This window comes from Neolamprologus brichardi, chromosome 19 (assembly GCF_056152115.1).
Source record: "Neolamprologus brichardi isolate AB-2024 chromosome 19, ASM5615211v1, whole genome shotgun sequence".
NCBI classification, from domain to species: domain Eukaryota; kingdom Metazoa; phylum Chordata; class Actinopteri; order Cichliformes; family Cichlidae; genus Neolamprologus; species Neolamprologus brichardi.
Window position 1 is genome coordinate 8,778,727 of NC_142122.1, and position 23,098 is coordinate 8,801,824.

Below are 23,098 nucleotides of genomic sequence, written 5' to 3' on the forward strand. Positions count from 1 at the left end.
GCCTCAGCTCTGTGTTTTTGAAGTCTAACAAAACAGCCAAACAATGTATTTCACCTCTGTTAAAGCATACATTCATATGTTCATGTTTTTCACCTGGTCACTTTTAACAGATTTACTTGGTCACTAAGCTCTATATAAGGTTTGCTTTGACGGTGTAACAGGCGTTTTCTATTTGACATCTGTCACAGTGGTTCACTGGTGTTGAAGGTTTAGAGGCTCTTCATTGCGGCCTAATGGCTCAAATTAGTTGTGGTAGGTAATTTTGGTGTATTTTTGTCTTTTATTTGCACCAGGCTGCCCTGAGGGCAAGAAAGTGGAATTCATTACAAGCTTGTTAGATGCCCTCACCACAGACATGGTGCAAGCCATAAACTCACCAGCCCCCTCTGGTGGTGGGAGGTAAGTAGCGTCACATACCACAGAAGACTGACATATTGGCTGATTGTTCGTGGAAAACTTTGTTTCCTTTTGGTTTCATGAATTGCAAACGCAGAGTATTTCTATGACACACAATGTGAAGATCTGGACACTAGACTTCAGGAATTACTATGCATCGGTGCTAAAGATGTGTGTATGATTGATCTGAATGATATTTTGGAATAACAGTGTCCATATAGTTAAATACTGTAAATGCCTTTAAGGAAATATCAACTGTTATCTACTTTACATTTTTCTGGCATAACACATTATATTTTTCTTTGGTGATAAGTGTTCTGTGTTTTTCTGCCAGCTTTTATCTTCAGGGTGGTTGTTAAAATGCTGAATACAGAAGTATGTCTTTTAATGGACTTTTGAGAAGTAAAAAGTAGAGAAAGTGCATCAAAGTTGTTATCTTGCCATAATTCAAAGACAAGAAATTAAATTCAGGGTACATGGATGAGGACATCCTGTTATATTTTGTACTAATAAACTTTTTATAGAATGTACAATAGAAACATTAAAAATAATTATAACTGTAAAACAGCAACCAGACAGCACATCATTTTTGTTAATAGTAAGAGGCTGTGGATTACTGTAGACACTGCAAAGTGTGAGCCCAGTCCTGGAAACTTCTCTGCTAGTACTTTACTGTAATTTAACAGTAAATTTGACCAAGTTGTGGCTATTGATGTGGTGAATGTCCCAAAAGTAATTCTGCCCTCACATTACTTTTTGAAGAGTTTCCATCAGATTTTCGTTTTCAGTTTCTGTTGCCTGTTATATCTACTCAGGTTTGTGGAGCCTGACCCCAGTCACACTTTAGAAGAGAGGGTGGTGCACTGGTACTTTGCCCAGTTGGATAACAATGGTAGTCAAGACATCAACAAGAAGGAACTAAAGCCTTTCAAGAAGTACTTGAAGAAGAAAGCCAAACCCAAGAAATGTGCCCGAAAGTTCACCGACTACTGTGATCTGAATAAGGACAGAGCCATTTCCCTGCAGGAGCTGAAAGGCTGCCTGGGCGTCAGCAAGGAGGGTAAGAGAGGAAGAAGGAAGCTGAGGAGAAAACTAGGAAATCAAAATGACTGAGAGTGCTGTGCCAGCACAACCATGCAGTAAGACCATGGCTGGCCTCCTTCAGCAACTGGACAGAGATGCCAGTTGGCATTAGGAGCTCATCTGCAACTGTTTTATGGCTTTAGTCTGTTGTTAATATTTCATTATTGTTACATAGTTTAATAAACAGAATTATGGTTTCATAGCTTAAAAATGTGAAGTCAGTCACAGTAAGACAGTAATTTTAAGTAAAAGATGAAGTAACTGTACTGCAAGTGACAAACAGTTGAATCAGTTCGCAGTCCAAAGAAGGCTAATGCACTCAGCACCCACTAATGAATATTTAGACAAGACTGATGCATTAACCAATCCTAGACACACACAGTCTGGGCAGGAAAACTGAAGTACTAATAATAAGTTTGCTCCTAATAGAGACTATTAGCATTTGTCAAACAAGCCAAACAACAACGACGATTCTCAGAGCAGCTGCAGTTCAAATATTTGTGGAGAGTAGAATTTTACTTGGTGTTGAATATTAAGAAATTATATTTTAAGCATTAATATCCATTAATAGCCAAATTACCTTAAGCACTTAAAATATAACATTTGCTGTGTGACCAAAAAAAAGACCCAACAAACCCAAAAAGAAGACATCCACTCCCATTAGGTTTAATCACAGTTTCTCTTTTTTGCAGGTAGCTCAACAACAAGTGGCAACCAAGGGACAAGGCAAGGGACAAATTTGTTCAGTAAGGCAAACTAATACGCTTTCACTAACTCTGCTTCTTGCTTCAGGAGCTGTAGTTGGCTCGTTGTATAATCCGTTAACACATATTCGTACATGTGCAATGTGACAGTCTGGTGTAGTTAAAAGTAGTACTAGCGATGCTATTCCCTGTGTCATTTGTTATCAACACACAATTACTCTGGCCCACTAGTTAATTACATTTTTTTGTAAGTCACAGCAACAACAAATAAATTATGACCAACTCATCAATCGACCTTTTAGTCCGTCTCGCTGCTCTTTTCCATCTTCCTGTCTTCTTCTCCTCTTGATCACTCTAACGGGATTCCCCTCAGTGAGTGGTGATTGATCCCACTGGTGCTGCTCAGTCTAACCGCCAGCCCTATTCAACGCCACATAACACTGAGGTCATGTGTTTACCCTGGCTCTGCCCTCCGGTGCCTGCAGAACAGTGGCTCTGAGCGGGCATAACGTCAGGGTTCTTGGACCCCGGGCATGGCTGCCAGGATAAACAGCCTCCCTGTGCTGGAGCAGAGGAGGCTCGTCTAGCTGTTTCACTACAGTCACTGAATCTATCACCTTTATGCTTAAGAGCTGGAGGTAAATGGCCTGACAGCTTTATATGGCTCCTAATGCTGCCACTCAGGCACTATAAGCTGCTGATGATTGTGGAGAAAGTGAAGTATGAAATAAAAAAAAAGAAGAGGGAGAGAGCCTTCAGAAAGAAGCTAAAGCCTGTAAGAACATATGGCATTGTTCACTGTCTTGACTAAGAGACAGCCATTGTGTTCAGGTATGCCTAGCTGTTCCTTAATGGCCTGGATCGTTTTAAGTGAAGCTGCCTTTGTCAGCCCTTAAATCTTATCAGGCACTGTCCTCCGGATCGTCATCGGGTTCTTGCTTGATATATTTACCATTTACAGTGTGTGCTTTTTGCTGAAGGATTTCAAGCATTTTCGGAAGAGTGGAGCTCATCTGTATGAGGTTTCTCCCTCCTGACATGTTGGCAAAAGCAAAGGAAAAATATCTAAATACCTTGGAAGATATTTCCTGAAAAGAGTGGCATCCATCCTCTGAAGACAGTGGAAACGTCATTACAGATGAAGCCAAGGCCAATGATTGTATTCTCTGTAATCTCTTCTTGCAGTCAGTCAACTGGTAAGCCATAGGTCTGGAAGCTCAGATAACTCCTGAACAAAACACAAGAATGTTTCACTGTTAAACAAGTTGAGCAAGGTTAACAAAGTTATTTTTCCCCCCGAAAGGCTTAATTCCATTTAGAAATACGTAAACACATTTTACAGTAAGTGCAAACACATGGCCTTGTGCATGTATGAGTGCTCACAAACACCTCATAGGGTCATACACAGTTAAAGGATGTTGAGGATCTAGTGAGAGTGACTACGGAGGCCTTAGTTTGCAGTATGCATCACCTGCTGTCAAGAATAGCACGAGCTTTGTGAATGAGGATTTGCTCATTTTTGCTATAACACTTAAAACAAACAGGCTAGTCAACAAGTTCTAAATGTGATGGTTTGTACGTCATGCAGAACGTCATGTATTGTCAGATTGACAGCAAACTGAAGTCACTCCAGAGTGAATCACATAATGGGAATGTGATGGAAGGTGGTTTCAAAACCTGAAGGATTTATTTTCATTTTGTTTACAGAAGTAAAACCAATATGATTTCTTTTTTTACGCCATCTACGTTAATTATAATCCTTTAATTAAAAATAAGTCTGTGGTCATAAATATGTTTTTTTAGTCTTTAAGCAGAGATTAGGAAGGAAACTAATGAGCTCATCACTGGAGGTATTCATAAGCTTATTTCACCTGGCAGAGGCAAATAAATAATTCAGTGCTGTTATGTAGACGAGACGAGTAACAAAAACAGATGAGACAGTCTAGCACACAGAATTATGCTTTTTCTGTTTTCTGTCAAACTCCTCTCTTCCTCTTGTCTCCCTTAGTGCTTTCCTGTCTTCTTCTCCTGTTTGTTCTGGCTACGTCTGGCAGGAATGAAAAGAGGGCATTATTGAGCAGCCTTGGCACTGGGGATACAGGGCCATTAGAGAACTCCTGCCCCCTCAGAGCCAACACCACTTGTGTTTTAATTACAGTGACATCAGCTTGACTTTCTGGATTCTGGGCTGATGTTAAAGAGGTCATCAGAGAGGATACTGACAGGAAAGCATTACTTCTTTATATCATTAGCTTCAGGAATTTGCTACAAAAGTCATTCAATGGGCCGTTTTTACCTAACTGAACGTAAACTCAAGCCAGTGTATCTCTCGTCTTAACAAAGTGACTTCCCCCCTGCTGCCATTATGCACAGGTATACCATGATTCCCAGCTCTTGAGCCAAGTGGCTTTATTGGTCAGTCCCAGGTGAGGCCAGGCGATTCACTGCTAGACAGGATCTGCTTTCAGCTCTTTATCAGAAGTGGGGCCAAGGTGTCCAGGGAGAGGCCGGAGAGCTTTGTGTTGTTAATGGCACAGACAGTGTCCTTAGTGACTGGGAAGAGAGGAGGGAGAGGACCATTCGCTCCTCTGGAGCCTCGTAATTGCAAAGCCAATTCATCAGCACAACTGTCGCTCAGCTTCTCACAGCAGAGACATTTATCTGAGCTAAAGAGAGGAACAGCATGACTTCAGTGGAAAAAGCTCTTAGGAAATATTGTGGACCTGCCTCAACAGGTAGAACATGCCACTAGTGTTGCCAAGGTAAAGGATTTATGACAACGAATACTACCACTTAAAAATCCATTAATGTGAGAAAGGCCAAACTTTAGCCAAATACTTCATTTTAGGTCTGAAAAACCATCCATTCATTCATCCATCCTCACTTACCCAGGTTTGGGTCACGGCGATAGACCCAAACCTAGACCTCCCTTTCCCAGGACACCTTGTCTTACTCAACATCCAGGAAACATCCAGGAGGCTTTACTTGGCTTCTTTTTCAATGTGGAGATGTAGCAGCACCGCTGTGAGCCAACCTGAATCACTGAGGTCCCTTATGGAGAGTCCAACAACTCATGAGGAAGATCATTGTGGTTGCTTGCACCTGCAATCTCATTCTTTTGGTTACTAGCCAAAGCTCATAGCCATGGCCGTAAAGGTAGGAACGTAGACTAACCAGTAAACTGACAGCTTCACCCTCAGCTCCGTCTTCAAGCCAATAGTGTCCGCCTCACTACAGATACCACGCCAATCTGCCGTCATTCTCCCACTTCACTCTCCCCACACTCATGAACTCAAGACTCCAAGATACTTAAACTCCTCGACTTAAGGAATAGCTTGTCGATGACCTGGAGTTAACACTCCACCCTTTTCTGAATAAGAACAATACTCTGAAACTTGGACACCCCGATTCATATCCTACCACTACATAATTAGCGGCAAACCATCCTAGTGCAAGTTGAAGGTCGCTGGTTGATGAGACCAGGAGAACCACATCATCTGCAAAGAAGTGGTTTGCCGATGGCTACCAGAGCAGAACCTCCAACACTTGGCTCCACCTAGAAATTCCATCCATTAAAGTTATAAGGAATTGGTGATAAAGCTCTCGCTACCACTGTACAGGGACTGAATGAACTGCAGCTACTGGCCAGTCAACCTGTACTCCTCGAACACCACCCAAAGGATGTTCCAACAGATGCAGTCGAATGCCTTGTCCAAGTTCACAAAAAACATGCAGACTCATTGGGCAAACTTCCATTCTCTTTGAGAGAGTAAAGAGCTGGTCCAGTATTGCAAACCACCATGTTTCCTCCTGAATATGAGCTTTTACTAACAGATGGATTTTCCTCTCCAGTACAATGTCATAGACCTTGCTGGGGTGGGTGAGAAGTGGGAACCCTCTGAAATTAGAGAACATGTTCTGGTCCCCCCTCTTAAAAAGGGTTACCGCCACTCTGGTCTGCCAGTCCAGAGGCATTGTCCTCAAGTTTCATGTGATGTTGCTGAGATGTGTCAACCAAGACAGCCCTTCAATATCCAGAACCTTTAATTAAGAACTCAGTCACTTCAAGGCTCGGCAAAAAGGCCAAGCTCAACTTCAATCCCAGAAGATCATCTGATCTTGTTACCAGCCAACAATAGCTGATTTCTTAGCTGGACATGCAACTGTCCACAGTTGTTGCACATCTGCAAGCACCTTTGAAACCCCCTATACCCTAACACCTCTTTTACATGGTGTGCCTGACTTAATCAGTCATATCTGTTGTCACTGGTATATGCTTTGTTCTGTGCTGGGGTATTGCTGTTCTCTCCAACTGGCTTTCTATGTATGCACATGGAAGGGTGGGGGAGTCCCAGAACAGAGACATGCTGCCAAATATAAAATACTAAAAATGGAAATCAAAATTATCTTTTGACAAGGGATCACGTTAACCTCATTGCTTCCATGCAAAGAGGCAGTAGAGATTTTTGGTATTTCTGTTTCAAGCACAGAAACTATTTTTTACGACCTGGGTAAGATGATTCATTGTGTTCTGGTCACATACAGGACCTAAAGCAATATTTATTTACATAAAAGTGTCAAAGCTAAAACTGCAAACAGTAGTCACTTAGATTAAACCGACTCGTGGCAAGATTAGTTGGCTATAATATTTTATTTTGCACAGTTATAGTAAAGTATAGATGAAAACATCCACCGCTGGATCGCTCATGTGGAATGTAACTGCTGATTTATAGGACAGTGGAAGGATTGTGATGCATTAAAGTCTGAACTGAGTTATTGCTTGTAAATGTATCATCTGAGACTACAGAAGCCTCTAGAGTGAAATCAGCTGGGCTTCTTTTTCGTAGCTAAAAATGAAATCCAGCTTATTGACAGATATTGCACCTGCAGCTCCCCACCCCCAGGCTGCTCTTTTGAACACCTCATGTGGGCCAGTAAAGTCTACACATACAAGCAAACACTGCACAGAAAATATGCAGAAAGAAAGAATTTACCTATACACAGAAATACAATTTATCAATTATATTTAAATTTAGTGCATTAATCAATTATTAATGCACTAAATTTAAACCAAACTTATCTCAGCATAGAAATGCTTGCATATAAAAGTGAACACCCAGGCACATGGCTTGAAACACAGCCTGAGCTCTAACAGGAGGGCCTCGGCTCTATTCTGACAGCCATCTGCAAGCAATCTAAGCTCTTGACCCATCTGCTTTTCTCCCAGGCCTGTTCTTCTTTCTTTCCTTCTTTATCTTTCTCTTCTACTCCCTTTTTGCCCCTGAACATATACACCCACACATCTGATTGATGAGTGAGCAGCATGCGCAGTTCAGTTCACCGTCCCATGCAACTGCAAAACAGTACAACTTTACAGATTTTGCTTGGCATTAACATAATTGCAGGAAATTTGATGTTACTGTTCTAGATAACATTTTGAGTCAGTACATATTACTCGTGTAGTTTAATTACCTTAAAAAACAAAAAGATGGAGAGCAGACAGTATGCTGGTGATGTCTGTAATATAGAGATATAATTAAAGTTTGACAAATTAAAATAAAATGAATTCTGTAACAGATTAAATTAAACTAAAAATCTGCTTTGTTTGGAAAATCTGAGGACAAATCTGCTTTCCACATGGTCATTCAGAGACTTTCACATGTTCAAAAAAAGCACAAAGAGCATTGTTACGTGTTTGCGCACTGAAGGGTTTGCATTAATTGTACTCAGAAACACAGCCCACATCTGTAGTAACAAATCTCTACTTCCTACACTTTCATTATTAAATGATTTCTTTTGTCTTCTTCTTCCTGCACATGTTTCCAGTAGGACGTCTGGTGTGAGAAGAGAAGGATCAAGAAGCTGAGATGAGAGCAGAGGGCACAGAGGGAAGGCATCTGCACGCTTGCTGACAGGACAGAGACAGATGGAGCAGAAAAATTAAGAAGTTCCTGAGTTTTGTAAATGAACAGAAAAAAAATGGAAAAGAAAAACAAAGTGGCGCCAAAATATTTGCACTTTCTTCTCCCTATGTTTGACATTTTATTTGTTTTTATGTTTTTTTCCTGTCTTGAAGTGACTGAAAAATATCTAGGTAAGAATGAGAATATATTTGCAGAGATGATAGGCTCACCACTGGAAGAGCAAGTATGTGTATATTACCACAATTCTCTGTGTGTTAAGTCTGATGTTTTGATTCCTTCTGTGTGTCCTCACGAGGTACTAATACACATTTCTTTGCCATGTGAATGAAAATTACAGGCCCTTTGTTACAAAAAGCAGCACACAGGTCAGTGGAAACCTATAAAAGAGGATCTTGCCGTGAGTCACATACAAAAAAGAATGGTGCTTATTTAAAACGCACTCTACAAGTCAGTCTAGAACAACTAAAACAAATGTGTAATGTTCTATGTGAAGAAGCAACAATTATGTGAGTGGCATGCATCGGAATTAAACTGTGAGTTGAGTCTATGGATCATCAGCACAGAATTAGCTGCGTGAATCCTGCACAAAACCTTCTTGATACATTAACATTTTGCATATCTGGTTTTTGTCAAGTGTCATGCACGCACCGGTGTCGGACAGTGGATGTCACTTTTTTTTTTTTTTACCCGATTACTTGTTCTACAACCCCAAAACATTGCAAAAACACTCTTCTTCACTATTCATAATTTATTTTCACATTCTGTAGTATCAAAAAAAAGAGAATTTACAACAACAAATCCCAAAAAGTTGGGATGCTGTGTAAAATGTAAATACAAACAGCATGCAAAGATTTGCAAATCTCATAATCCCATATTTTATTTACAAATGAAAATGTACCATTTTCTGGGAAAAAGCTCATTTGGAATTTAATGGTAGCAACGTATCTCACATTAATTGAGACAAGGCCATATTTACCACTGTGTAGAATCCTCTGTTCCAATCCAGTTGTCGGACTTTTGGGAGAGGAATCCTGTCCCATTTTTTGTCTGATATAGGATTCTAGCTCCTCAGCAGACTTTGGTCTTCTTTGTCATTTTTTCTGTTTCACCAACCGCACCAAATGTTCAGTTAGTGGAAGGTCTGGACTGCAAGCAGGCCAGTTCAGCACCCAGACTCTTATACTATGAAGCCATGCTGTTATAAAAGATTCATCATGCAGTTTAGCATTGTTTTGCCGAAATGTATGCATGATTTTCCCTGAACAAGATATCATCTACCTTTGAACACTAATGATGCCTTTCCAGAGGTGCAAGCTGCCAGTTCCATGGGTACTAATGCACTCCTATACCATCAGAGATGCAGGCCTTTGAACTGAGCACTATTAAGGCGGATGGTCTCTTCCCTCTTTAGTTAGGAGAATGTTAAGCACTTGCTCTCCAAACAGAATTTGAAATTTGGACTCATCTGACCATAGAACAGCTTTCCACTTTGCCTTAGTCCAATTTAAATAACCTTTGGCCCAGAGAAGATTATGGAGTTTCTGCATCATGTTCACATATAACTACTTCTTTGCATGATAGAGCTTTAACATGCATTTTAGAAAATAATGCCTGTTTTTAATGTTTGTTTTTAATGCAGTGCCAGTTGAGGTCCCAGCTATCACGGACATACAATAGTGATTTTCAGTCTTATCCTTTGCGCACAGAGATTTCTCCAGATTTTGTGAAACTTGTGATATAATCACAAGATCATATTATCTACTGTAGATGATATGACATTTAAACTCTTTACACTCAATCGCTTTTAAAAGGAACATTATTCTAATATTGTTCCACAATTTGGAGATGCACATTTTTGCAGGTTGGTGGATCTCTGTCTATCTTTACTTCTGAGAAACTCCAAGAATACCTGATTAGTTGGGAAACTTTCCCAAAACAGGCTTTTTGGTACCACTTACTTTTGAAAGAATATTTTTCATGAGATGTCTCAGTTTAAACATGTGATATGTTTTCAGTGTTCTATTTTAAATAAAATATGGGTTTATGATATTTGCAAATCAGTGGAATCATTTTTTTTTAATTTACATTTTACACAGTGTTCCAACTTTTTTTGGGAAATGGGTTTGTAAAAAACAGAAATATAATAATAGAACAAATAGTAAAAGATTATGACAAATTAAACATGCAAAACAACTGCTAGTAAAAGATTTCACACAGGATGTTCATGGAACTTTACACTGTTGCACCCAGTGGAAGACATTTCAACATGTTTACACAAAGATTGGAATACGAACAAACAGTATTAAATATGAAGTAATGAAAGATTTCAGGAATGCAACCACACACATGCAACCACACAGAGACAAACAACTCTAAAATACAGCTGTATAAAGTTGTGGGTTGCATTTTAGCATAAATGTCCACACAGGTGTTTTTAGAGCAGGGTTATTGTGAAGCTTTATGTTAGATGGGCGAGCTCCTAGACCTTGTAATGACAGATAATTTGATAGATTCTCTTCTGAAACCAGGTAGAATTGTACAAATGATTTCATACCAAAACAAACACACTGTTTGCAAAAAGAGCCGCAAAATATTTTCCCGGAAAAAAACAAGTTGAGAAAAAGTTTGAGCTCTGAAACAAAATCTGTCTTCATTTGTTACCGATTTGGTTAAATTTTCCCAAGCCTCCAGAGTTGCTATTGCACCAGGCACCTCTGATTTGTATAAAGTAACATAGATCTCAAGTTTATACTAATGAGGAGCTGGCAAATTGTTGCTTAAGTTCCATGTCTGACACTATGTGATCAGAATCCATTGCATTGGTGTTTACATAAACAAATGGGACGCATTCACTAATGCATCTTCAATTTAAATGTGTCCTTACCACAGTGGAGGCCACTCATTTATAATACATGCATCCCATTCTTTTGTGTATAAGTTTTTATATTGTTAAAAGTAATTGTGCAGGTTTTGTTAAACTAAACTATTATAATGTTAGTATCCGTTCTTTACACAATCAATCATCTATAGTAATGATCTTTCTTTAATTCTGCCTTCTAGTGTTTACTGATCCAAACTGAACAAATCTTTGACCCTCTTGTGGAGATTTTAGTTTTCTAAATAGATTACATTCCAATAAAGATGTTTTAAATATTATTAGTATCAGAGAAAAACGACTCCACAGTTGACTAATCTAACCAGTAAATAGAGTAAGAAGTCCACATGGCTCAATATCTTGTTAATCTCAGCCCATTTCATCGATCATATTCACGTTTACCTCGCAAGATATGGCGTGGCAGTTCATACAGTAAATACTGGAGCCTTCCCAGTAATGTCAGACTATGTATTGTGTATGTAAACACAATTACTGTCTGACCTCAAACAGCTGATGTCAGTCTTGTTGTCTCAAACACTTAAAACTACTCATAGTGGAGCTTTTCCACTTTATGTAAGACACTGAAGTAAGTCTTTTGAAAAATACCGCCCCGGGTGTCTGATAAATGCTAACATTTTATGAGCAGTGAAGGGGGAAAAAAATCCTTTTATTTTTGCAGTGTAAAAAATAAAAATGTGATCCTCACATTTGGGAACAATCGGAGAATCGTGCCTTTGCTGTTGTGGTTTAAATACTTTGTATGAGTTGTATTCCCCAATAGTCCCTGCAATGGCTCACAATTATGAGACAAAAAAGCTCCTTTTGTAAATATGTACAATAAGCTTTGTTTTACTAAATGTCACTGTGGGGGTGTATGATTGTTCACTTACTTCACTGGCTTCTTGTAAAAAAGATATACTTTTCTCTCTGTTTATATCATGTCAAACATTAGGCTGTTACAGTAGCTAATTCACAACATGGAAATGCTTAGGCGAGACTGCACGTTGTCAGCTCTGAGGACTGTTTATTTTAACTATGGTGAGGTTAGTTTACTATTTCAGTTTGTGTTTTAAGATTCCCGTCGTCATCACTACGCACAGCCAGGACCATACTTATGCAGTATCTGGTGCTTAATATACTACAATCACAAGTCCAGTTGCATCTAATTTGAATTGGATAGTTATGCCAAGAAACCAGAAAAGAAACCAGCCTTTCTTTGAGGGCTGTGCAGTCTCTCCCGAGTGCCTGTTTCAATCCAGGTTTGAACACAGTGGGCTTATGTGTGTCTGCTGAAGTGCTTCCAGACGCTGCAGAGCTGCAAATCACATGCAAGATCTAAAACAACCCAAAAGGCTAGTAATCACTACAAATCATGATGGGAAAAATGTAGTGAAGGAGTCTTGTAGCGTGTCAGTTTGGTAGAGAAAAGACAGCTTTTTTTTTTTTGTTCACTTGTTTTTGCACTTCACCATCCAAATGTGTTTTGATAATGTTTCTTATTCATAGCAAAGGAAATTAGATCCATGGAAAAGAAAACACTGAAATGTGTTATTTTTGAATAAAAATGATTCATGTGGATTTGGGTGCTGCTCAGAATCATTGACATTTTCAAACTTGTGTCAAAGTAGACACAAGCAAAACAAAAGAGGCTAAAGGCTTTTTTCTTTTAATCTCAAAATGAATCAGTCAAGTTTAAAGCTCAGAAAATGTTCATAAAGTACAACACAGTAGTAGCTTCCACCTGGGTTGTATCACTCTTTGGGATACTTCATGCTGTTTCCTACTTTAAGTGTGTCATAAATTTAAAGCAGCTATCTAGGTGCCCAACATTTGGAAGAATTTAACATCTCACTGTTGTATGAACACAGAGGACTGAATTCAGCAACAAGACACTTGTTGCTGTGTGTCTTGAACCAAGTTTTATCTCTTACAGAGTCATGTTGAGGAAACTGTAGAGGTTCTGTGTGACACTCTCTAAGTATCCAACTGATTAGACTCACTTTAATATTACTACAATACAAACAGTGGTATTTTAAAAAGCTTGACAGTGATTCTAAAAAAAATATGGAAATACTCCATATTACATCTCCTTCAACTATACTTTTCTGGGCAGTTGAAAGCATTTAGAGCTGTTAACAGAAGACAAATTTTCTGAAAGGAGGGCGAGGGAGTTCAATATTGACCCCAAATGGTGAAGATTGTTCACTGCAGGTTGGAGTTTGACAAATTGAATCCAGTGTCTGCACAAGTTTTTACTTATGATACGGCATCAAGCAAGCCAACTGAATTTCATGAACTGAAATATTTTAATAAAGATAATGTTTTTACTGAATTTCTCTGCAGACTTGTGTAGTTTTTGTGTTTTTAATGGTTGAAATAAATAAAAGATCCCACGGGAAATTTGTAGTGGAATTTCCTGTCGATGTTAAAAAAGGACAAAAATTAATTGTCCCCATGTTTGAATGTGGAAACCTATTATGCATAATTATTTGTGTGCGCCGCGAGATGCCCTGATTTAGTGATGATACTTCAAAGGTGCTGGTGATTTTATCAGTGCATGATGGGAGGAAGAGGGCTTGTGGTGAGGTTGCTGGTGAAGGAAGGGGTGGTAGTTTTTTGGAAATGGGTAAGGGGGAGACAGGCAGTGGAGAGGGCTGGTATCACAGATGAAATTGGAGCCAAGAGGCAGCTGCAGTACATCTGTCTTGTACTGACACATGTGGCATTTGACTTCCAGTGTGAAGTTCAAAAGAGTTTTATAATGACGCAGCTGCTTAGGGATGTATGTGCGTGTGTGTGTTAGTGTGTGTGTTCTTTCTCCTTTGTTGAAAGTGGGGTGAAGGGTAGGCAGGTTGCCGGAGGGGTTTCATAGGTGAAAGCTGGAATTTGGATTTTTGAAAGTGACGTGGGCAGAATAGGAGCGGAATAATGTTTAGGAGTTTTACAACTTTGTGCTATCTAACTTTCTTAAAGGAGCGAGTATTTTTTAAAATTCTTTAAACACTAATTGAGTGACAGAATCTTTTTTTTTAATCACTTGTCTAATTCAGTATAAGCAGTTCAGAAAGTGCATAGATAGAATCTTTTGATTCTGGACTTGGAGTTAAAGACATCAACTAGAATTACCGACATTTTTCAAGTGATGGTTTTACAGCAAAGCTGATAATTCAGTTGATAGGAATGCATTCTAAAACAATTTCAGTAATCATCTAATGACTCAACCTTTTTCCTCGCTGTCTATTTACAAGCATCATGTGTGGAAGAAATCAGTCCAAGAAGTAGTTGTCCAATACAATTAGCCACCATCTAATATTTCCCACATGTTTTAGTAGTGATGAGTAAATTTGCGCATTTTTATCCTCCTTTGTGCGTGCTGAAACGCTCAGAAACAGACCAAAACCACCATTACAGGTAATTTAGAGAGCGAGCCATTAGATTCGGTGATAGCAAAACATTAACGGTGGGGGGATGATGGCGCACACCGCTCACCATTTGTGCCCTTGTGTGCCTGTGCAGAACCTGCCCAGCTGCTTGACTGCAAGGTCAAGGGGTTGCCTGTCAGGAGGCCAGGGCTCAGGGGTCAAAAGTCATATTCCAGACGGGCGTATCCACACGCTGATTAAGAACTCAGCTGCACAGAACAGAACAGAGCTTGCAGGTGGATGATGCATTTGACCCCTCTCCAAAATGCCCCAAAACACTTCTCTTTCTTGTTTGTGCTCAGAAACTTCTAAATATAAGTATCACTGATAAATATAGTCTTGTGATATTGTGACTGGCTTTCTTTAAAAATAGAGCACCCTTAAGGAACTGTTCCAATTATTGTAAGTTTCAGTTTGAAAGGATTATATTTCTTATTCACGCTGAAGAAAGCACATATTTCATTTTGTTGTATGAAATGAGTAATCTCATGTTATTTAACATCAAAAACGTTAACATCAAAGCTATGATGTCAGTCAGCAGTTTAGGGCTTACAAGAACTAGTTTTTAAATATGAAGCTAGATCTGTTTTTGTGTATAACGTTTAATTGTGCTCCGTCTCTAATATAAAGCATTTCACATATGACTCAGTGTAGCTGAGATGATCTGCTTTTCATCACCTCCACGCTCCAGGGGCCATTTAATATTTATGCGAACGTATTCAGCTTAAAATTAATGATAAAAATTGTTTTCAAATGATGTGGTTTGCACTGAGTGTGGGAAATGTTTACAGCATTTATATTCATTTGGCTTATGCGTCTCGGCAATGAAATACAGTTAGGGGGCTTGTGGATTTTCTTATGAGACAGGTGTGTGCTTAGCTTACATGATTTCATCATAAAGACACACTTAATCCACATTTTGAGCAAACATATAGCATATTCAAACATCTGTCTTTAGTGAATTCTAGCGCAGAGCACAGATATAAGCACATACTCGATTGTGCAATAGTTATTCAATAAAACTGGATTGGATTAAACATTAACGAGCCATGTAAAGAAACAGGAAATAGCAAAAAGAATTGAGCAATTCACTGACTGAAAATAAAGCAATGGAATAATGAAATTAGGCTTTCCGGAATAGTACAGGGTGGGCCATTTATATGGATACACCGTAATAACATGGGAATGGTTGGTGATATTAAAGTCCTGTTTGTGGCACATTAGTATATGTGAGGGGGCAAACTCCTCAAGATGGGCGGTGACCATGGTGGCCATTTAGAAGTCGGCCATCTTGGATACAGCTTTTGTTTTTTCAATAGGAAGAGGGCCATGTGACACATCAAACTTATTGGTAATGTCACAAGAAAAACAATGGTGTGCTAGGTTGAAGAGGTTAACACATGAGGAGCGGATCGAAATTGTGTTGATATCTGGTGAACGCAGTAACCGGGTCATTGCAGCAGATTTCAACGCAAGACACCCTACGAGACCACCCATCTCCCATGCTACAGTTAGCAAACTGCTTGCTAAGTTTCGTGAAACTGGTTCATTGTTGGATTTGCCAAAATGTGGACGCAAGAAAACTGTCACTAATGAAGAAACATCAGTGGCTGTCCTAGCTTCATTCAGCAAGAGCCCACAGCGTAGCACTCGCCGCATGTCACTGGAGAGTGGCATTAGTCGAACATCCCTTCGGCGGATATTAGCTACTCACAAATGGCACCATTACAAACTCCAGCTACTGCAGCATCTCAACGAGGATGACCCAGATCGGCGCACAGAATTTGCAGAATGGGCAAAACAAAACTTGGAACAGGACCCTCAGTTCACTCAGAAGATTTTGTTCAGTGATGAGGCAAACTTTTATGTGAATGGTGAAGTTAACAAACAAAACCACCGCTATTGGTCTGACACTAACCCACATTGGATGGATCCCTCCAAGACTGTTGGAACAACAAAAGTGATGGTTTGGTGTGGTATATGGGGTACAATGATACACAAAATTCACGGTTCGGTTCGATACTTTGGTGTCACGGTTCGATATTTTTTCGATACAAAAAAATGTTCATGCCTTTTTAATTTGTCATTTATTAAAATTATAAATATATATTTAAACTCAAAAGTACAGTTTTTAAATTGAATGTTGCTGAAATAACAAAATAATAAAAAAATAAATAAATCTGATCGAGAAATCACTCATCTTTGGAAAAGAGTGCACAGTAGATGAATAGGGACCATTTTAGAGCAGTTCCTTTGTAAATACACACAAAACACGCAGGAACAGTTTATCACGTCAGCAAACATACTGACATTTTGAGACTAAACTTGCATTTCCGTGCTAGTATTCGTCTGATGGAAGCAGGAGGAAGAGGAGTGAAAGTACACATACATGCTTATACTTCATCACAGTATTATCAATAAAAGCCCTGAGGCCCTAAATTGTGACAGCATTGTGTGATGGGTGTTGTCGTTTCCATCCACATGCCACCTCTGCAGCAGCAGTTCTTTACCCTAAATTTCCAATTAGCTAACCTCCCATTGTCAATCTTTGTTGTTTCAATTAAATTCTCTCAAGCAATTTGTTTTAAAAGGGCAAACCATACAAGAATACAGATTTATACTTCCAAAAGACTCCAGCCTGAAAAAACAAACAAACTACCATACACAGATGTGTGTCACTTGAGGGATTCCAAGACAGAAAATGCTACCAGGTGCCCGAAGAACATATCAGCCAAAGCATGGGAAACCCTGCAAAGAATGCAGTACGACCTCGTGATAACACGGACATTTAGGCTTTGATAAACTTTAGCATGCCACACTATAACAAAAGTACCTGACTTTTTCCATCTTTGATAAATGCGATTATAAATCGTGGCCTACTCAAAGCACCAAACGGTTCCTCTTAAAACCTTAACTGGGAGCAGTTTTGCTGTTTTCAAAGCAATTTGAGGTTTGAGTGCTGCAGACCCAGAGTCAGTGGGAACTCAGGATGTTGATCAGCTGATTCATGAGAACCGGAGGAGGCCCACTGCTGCCATTTTATCAGATATACCTCAAATTCACCAGCTAGGTGTGACTTCGTCACTGTGGTCACTGGTACAATGTGTGTGTGTGTGTGAAGTTTCAGCTGGTAGTTGGTTTAGATACACAGTCATATCTAAAACTCAGGGATGAAGAAGCGATCAACGTAGGACACTCAGGAACAGTGGTGAGGAAAATCTTATAGAGATGATATGGTCTTCCAACTTTGTTTCGGGACAAATCAAGCAGTCTGGTTGATGCAGTAACACAGGTAAGCATGCAAAAAGACAAGCAAAAATATTTGTATGCAGTAAGTATATGGTTTCATATACTTGCTTGATTTTTATTTGATGAAACATGTTTTGTGATGCTGTAGGGGAACCGCACTGTGGTTCAAAAACATTTAGTCATATACACTGTATTTGATATATATATGTATATGAAATTTGCACTGCAGAAAAAAATATCAGTGTCTCTGGTTGTTAGCCGAGTCTTTTTCTTATCATTTTGCGCCAAACTCCTATACTACCACTAATGCTTCCTAAACTACAACTGCTAGACTTTTTTCCCCCACTATCTGGTTTTTACAGATAACAAAACCAGGAGGAAAAATAAATGCACATACATCCCGAGGGAGTGATACACCCTCTCAGACAATCAAATGGCATCTCAGGAGGTTTGTTTGAATCAATGCTTTTCTATGAATGAGTGAATGAGGCAGAATGAACATAGCGAGGCAGTATCACTTACTCGACTAAAACTCTGGACATGTTGCCAGTGCGCCAAACCCTTGTTGTTCTTGCCAAGCTGGACTTTTACAAGTAGTCATATGATTGGCCTGGTTTCTGGAATCATGGGAGGGATCAGGAATGTTAATCAATGAACTGAGGTCATAAGGTTAGAAATCAGTAATGGATTGAGTATTTGTCTTCTATCTGCTTAATCATAACTACTTTTGATTTTTATGATGATTGTAGTCAATCCAAAATAAGAACGAAAAAACAAGAATGTAAAGGGTTAAAATGACCTAATTAAGAATCATATAAAGCTTTTTAATGTTGCTTTAAGAGGTAGCGTTCTCTTATTAGTTATGAATTATAAGATATAAAACAAGAAATGGTGCTAACCTCAATTCTGTTTCTGCGGCAGAGCCATCTGACAGCCACGCTTGTGACGTCCATCCTGGGAGCGGTGATCGGCTCCCTGCAGATTGGTTACCACACTGGCAACATCAACGCTCCAGCCAAGGTGAACAGAGCTAGCAGCATCTGAGGGACAGCACACACATTTATGTTTCAAATTGTATTATAAGTGTGATGTGTAAATTAAAATCTATGCAAAACAATCTGCATTGATCAATAGAATTATTTTTGGAAGTATAAAACTGCAACAAAACATAACTCCAGACATCAAAAAGTAGACATTCTCGTCTGGCTGATATTCCTTAAAAGGCCTACATTGTCCAGATATAACAGTTATGCAGAGGGGAATGCTGGAAAGCATGCTGCCTGTCAAACATATTACAGAGCCTCAATAAAGCCCTAAATAAGGTAACTCTCCGTCTCAGCTTTGGATTTGGCTCCCTTTTTTGGAATGGTTTTCCATTTTCACAGGTATACTGTTCTAACTTTACAAAATGAAGCAGTTGTTCTACCCACTCAAAAATCAAAAAACAATAATTCATGAAATAGTTCTTGTGGAGGAAGTGTTTCTGTTACAAAAGAAGCAACACATGAATGATTTTGAACACTGCATTAGTCATCTATGGAAAAAGAGGAATAAAAACACATCTTTGTAAACGCTTTTTATGTGTGTGTGAAAAAAAACATGTCATTGCATCTAATTGAGTTAACAGTGCAAACTGATTCACTTTGGCATTGTTGTTTAGATTATCGAAGAGTTTTTCAACAATACCTGGAGAGCCAGACACAACCAGTCAATCTCAGATCACAGTCTTACTTTCTTGTGGTCACTCTCTGTCAGCATTAAAGATTTTGGAGCCTTACTGGGCTCGCTGGGAGTCAAATATCTGGCAGATTCTTACGGCAGGTAAGAAAACCAAGCTAACTTTTGTAAAGTTTCCAACAGCGCTTGCTTCCCCCCACCCCTCCTTATAAATTTTCTTGTTCCCCTCCAGGCGTAACTCCATCCTGATAGTTAACGGTTTGTCTGTGGTCGGAGCATGTTTGATGTTTGTCTCCAAAGCCAGCGAGTCATTTGAGGTCCTCATCCTAGGGCGACTGGTTTTCGGTCTGTTCTGTGGCCTGGTGATGAGCCTTAACCCCCTCTATATCCAGGAAGTTTCCCCCACCAACCTCAGAGGAGCATTTGCTACACTGAACCAGGTGTCTTTCGCTGCAGGCATCCTGGTGGGTGTGGTGAGTTGAGCTTTAATTTACATTTAACTTCCTTCTTACTGCTCTTGGTAAGGAGATGCATTAAGTTCATCAAAATCCCATAATACATAAATTAGGATTTATACGATACATGGATATGACATGAAACTAGCTGCTCGTGTGCTGCAGGTGGCTGGTCTCGAGATAGTGTTGGGCACAGAGCATGACTGGGCCATGATGCTGTCCCTGTCTCTCATCCCGGCCCTCACACAGTATGTGATCCTACCCTTCTGTCCTGAGAGTCCCCGCTATCTGCTCATCAACCGGCAAGAAGAAATCAAGGCCAAAAGTGGTAGGTTCCACTCACTGGACTTACTGTTCATATCGTTTAATAAATCATCATCTCTCTAAAGAGATTACTCTTTTGTATTATGATATATTAAAAGAGATGAATTCATTTTTATGACATTCTCAAGTTGGTTCCAGAAGTTAAAATGCATCCCCTTAGAATATGTTGAAAGTTGTTTCTTTAATCCTGCAGCCCTGCTGAGGCTGAGAGGCAGAGCAGAAAATGTATTTGCTGAGCTGGAAGAAATGAAAGAGGAAGCTGCTCACACACAGAGTCGTGTCACCATCCAGGATTTCTTCAAGAAACGCAGCTACAGGCAGCCGATCATTATCGTCCTGATTGTTAGCCTGGGAAGCCAGCTCTCTGGATTCAACGCGGTCAGTGATAAAATCCTCTTAATCTGAAAAATATTTCTCTGACATATATTTCTCTTTTTCTATGTGTTGAAATAGATGAAGTAAAAGCTCCTGGCCTCAACTTTAGCTTTACCTTTTTCCTTGGTGTCAGGCTATGGTAACCTAACTCTGAAAGACACGGACAAACTGACGCAAAATATGAAGTGATCAGGCAAACTGATCAGGTTAAGCTGCTATTTACCAGTCTCTCTATACCTGACAGCTGCAGAGACTGGCCAATACCATCTTACATGAAGACACCCATCCCTTTTGTGGGGATTTTTAGCTTCTTTCCTCTGGATGGAAAGGAGGCTTACTCACTTTTGGAGGCTGCCTCAAGGAGTACTTGGCATTTCTACATCAGCTTCTTTTCTTTTTCAGTTTTGCACACTTGCTGTAACCCTGAGAAGAGCTTGAGGCAATATCTCAACCCTAAAAAAAACATTGAAATATTTCTCAGTTACTCACTAAACTAAACTAAATTCCTGTGCTTTTCTTCCAGATAATCAACTATTCCACCAAAATGTTTCAGGCCAAGTTTGACCAAGCCAAATATCTCACACTGGGCGTTGGGGCCGTCAATCTGACGTTCACTTTGGTAGCAGTGAGTACAAACCAAGTGCTGATCCTTTATATTGCATTTCAGTGTGTTTTTGAATGCGAAACAATATTATTTATTATATTTAATAAGTTGCTCAATATAATCAGTAAATCAGCTGTGCCCTATTTTGTTGATTTTGTCACAGAAAGCATGAAGTTTTGTCATTATTTCTTCATGAATGGTTTAACAGCATGAACCACAAAAGGGATAGTGTTGCATTTTAATACCAGTGTGTTGTTTTTTCCTCTCCAGTTCTTCCTGATGGAGAGGGCAGGGAGGAGGCGGTTGCTCCTGACTGGTTTCATCTCCATAGCAGTGTGCAACTTAATCATGACCGTAGTCGATTCTGTCCTGGTAAAATCATCTATGTGTGGTTGTTTCCATTTGTGCAGAAAAAAGTTATGTGCTGGTTTTGAATGTATATCCAACTTCTGCAAACCGTGGAACCCGATCTTATGACATGATTAAATGGATAATATAAAAAAACAAACCATGGCATAGCTTGGAGGATGTTTGAAAAGGAAGCTTCAAGTTTAAACAATTTTATACTAAAAACTGTCTAATTTAGAGAGAAAGACACCATCTACATGTTAACCTAAGAGAATTTTCTACATGTCTACACGACTAACCTACAACCATCCTTCCAATTTATTATTTTACTGTGCAGCATCTGGTCCCAGAACTCAGAAGCCTACAAGTGCTGCTGGTTTTCTGCCTGACTTCAGCCTATGAGCTGGGCCCAGGTCCGATCTCCTGGTTCATTGCTGCCGAGCTGTTCGACCAGTCTGGCAGACCTATAGCCATGGCCTTCAGTAGCCTGCTCAACTGGGGAGGGAAGTTTGTTCTGGCACTTCTCTTTCCTCCATTACTGGTGCGTAACATTTATACCGTTGGCCTGCATGCTGTATGACCAAGCAAGACTTCAGGGGAAACTTTAAAGGTGGATTTCTTGTTTGCTTTTGTGAGTTTGCTTATACCTCAGAGAAATAGCTGTTAAATACAGGCTATAAATCTGCACCATCTGTTATACTGCACATATGTATCTATAGAAAAACATATAAATCTATTGCTAAATCCTTTAAATCCAGCTTGAAATAATGTAATAAGTAATTAAATTACAGTTAACAAAAGAAGCATCTGTTCCCTATAGTGCAGCAGAAATGGCAGCCAACATGAAATTAAGACCAGTGAACCAAATCAATACCTTTTGTATTTGTTTTCTTTCCTTCTCTTTTTAACATTGTTTTGCTCTTGTGGTATGAGATTCCCATCTCAAGTGACCATTCCTAGGTAAGCAGAGGTCAAATAAAAACATTTAAAAAAGGATTCTTGTCTGTCTCTCTCACACAGAAAATCTGTGGTGCTTATGTCTACCTCCTTTTTATGACCGTGGCTCTGCTCGCCTTCACCTTCACCTGGATTCGCCTCCCGGAAACAAAGGGTCGTACATTTGATGACATCGCAGAGGAGTTCAGAGGAGCAGAGGGCATCCCGTTGCACAATAAGACTGTATTCAACACTTTCACCTGAGCAACGTGTCAGTTTTGATTGATGCTGGTCAATAATCAGTGTGTGAGTCAATTCAATTTAAAGCAACAAAAAATATGCTACAAAATTGTTTTGAATATAAATCTGGTGCTCACAGCATTGAAAATTGACTTTTAAATAACAAACCTTTAACACAAAATAAGAAAAACACAAACGCCAAACCATCTTATCAATGCAATTGCTGTTACTCAAAGCACGCACAGATATTATTTATGCAAAGACATTTTAATACTCAGAGCTCAAAAATGATAATTATTCAAACTCAGAGCACCAAAATTTAATTCCATTAGGTACAGGTTCTGACTCTTACTTTTACCTTACTTACTTTACCTTTACTTTAGGCTCTCCAGCAAAATGACACTAAAAAAAATGATGATATTAAAAGTAGAATATAGTTTATATTTATCCTGCATGTATGAGGCATTTTGTGGCCATTGTGTTGTT

The 23,098-nt window shown here is 39.3% G+C and overlaps 2 protein-coding genes across 10 annotated transcripts in view; both read left to right on the forward strand.

Annotated features, from left to right (window-relative positions):
- Nucleotides 1-13,271, forward strand: part of smoc1 (SPARC related modular calcium binding 1) — a 57,654-nt gene extending 44,383 nt beyond the window's left edge. For 6 of the 7 annotated variants that reach the window (XM_087833191.1, XM_087833192.1, XM_087833194.1 and 3 more), the window contains 4 exons: nt 294-399; nt 1,212-1,456; nt 2,172-2,225; nt 8,010-13,271. In XM_087833191.1, the coding sequence (XP_087689317.1) occupies nt 294-399; nt 1,212-1,456; nt 2,172-2,225; nt 8,010-8,026 (422 nt within the window). In that variant the 3' untranslated portion in view covers nt 8,027-13,271. The remainder of the gene's footprint in view (nt 1-293; nt 400-1,211; nt 1,457-2,171; nt 2,226-8,009) is intronic. The other variant, XM_087833193.1, reaches the window with a different exon arrangement.
- A 4,290-nt stretch (nt 13,272-17,561) lies between these two features.
- On the forward strand, nt 17,562-22,779 carry slc2a1c (solute carrier family 2 member 1c). Of its 3 annotated transcripts, none has more exons than XM_006798818.3 (11): nt 17,562-17,696; nt 18,016-18,101; nt 18,575-18,673; nt 19,314-19,474; nt 19,563-19,803; nt 19,951-20,113; nt 20,303-20,487; nt 21,008-21,109; nt 21,359-21,460; nt 21,774-21,977; nt 22,457-22,779. In XM_006798818.3, the coding sequence occupies exons 2-11, from the start codon at nt 18,087-18,089 to the stop codon at nt 22,634-22,636; spliced, it is 1,452 nt and encodes a 483-aa protein (XP_006798881.3). In that variant the 5' UTR covers nt 17,562-17,696; nt 18,016-18,086; the 3' UTR covers nt 22,637-22,779. The 3 variants fall into 3 exon arrangements, with proteins under 3 accessions (XP_006798881.3, XP_035767004.2, XP_087688905.1); XM_035911111.2 differs by having other exon boundaries at nt 20,035-20,113; XM_087832779.1 differs by lacking the exons at nt 17,562-17,696; nt 18,016-18,101 and having other exon boundaries at nt 18,542-18,673.
- Nucleotides 22,780-23,098: the final 319 nt, after the last annotated feature.

Bases quoted from the DNA above. Each gene is read 5' to 3' on its own strand.
- slc2a1c (XM_087832779.1), top strand. From the start codon at position 18,542: ATGGTGCTAACCTCAATTCTGTTTCTGCGGCAGAGCCATCTGACAGCC. The intron at 20,488-21,007 runs GTCAGTGATAAA...CTTTTCTTCCAG, and splicing joins AGCTCTCTGGATTCAACGCG to ATAATCAACTATTCCACCAA. The intron at 21,461-21,773 runs GTAAAATCATCT...TTTACTGTGCAG, and splicing joins CCGTAGTCGATTCTGTCCTG to CATCTGGTCCCAGAACTCAG.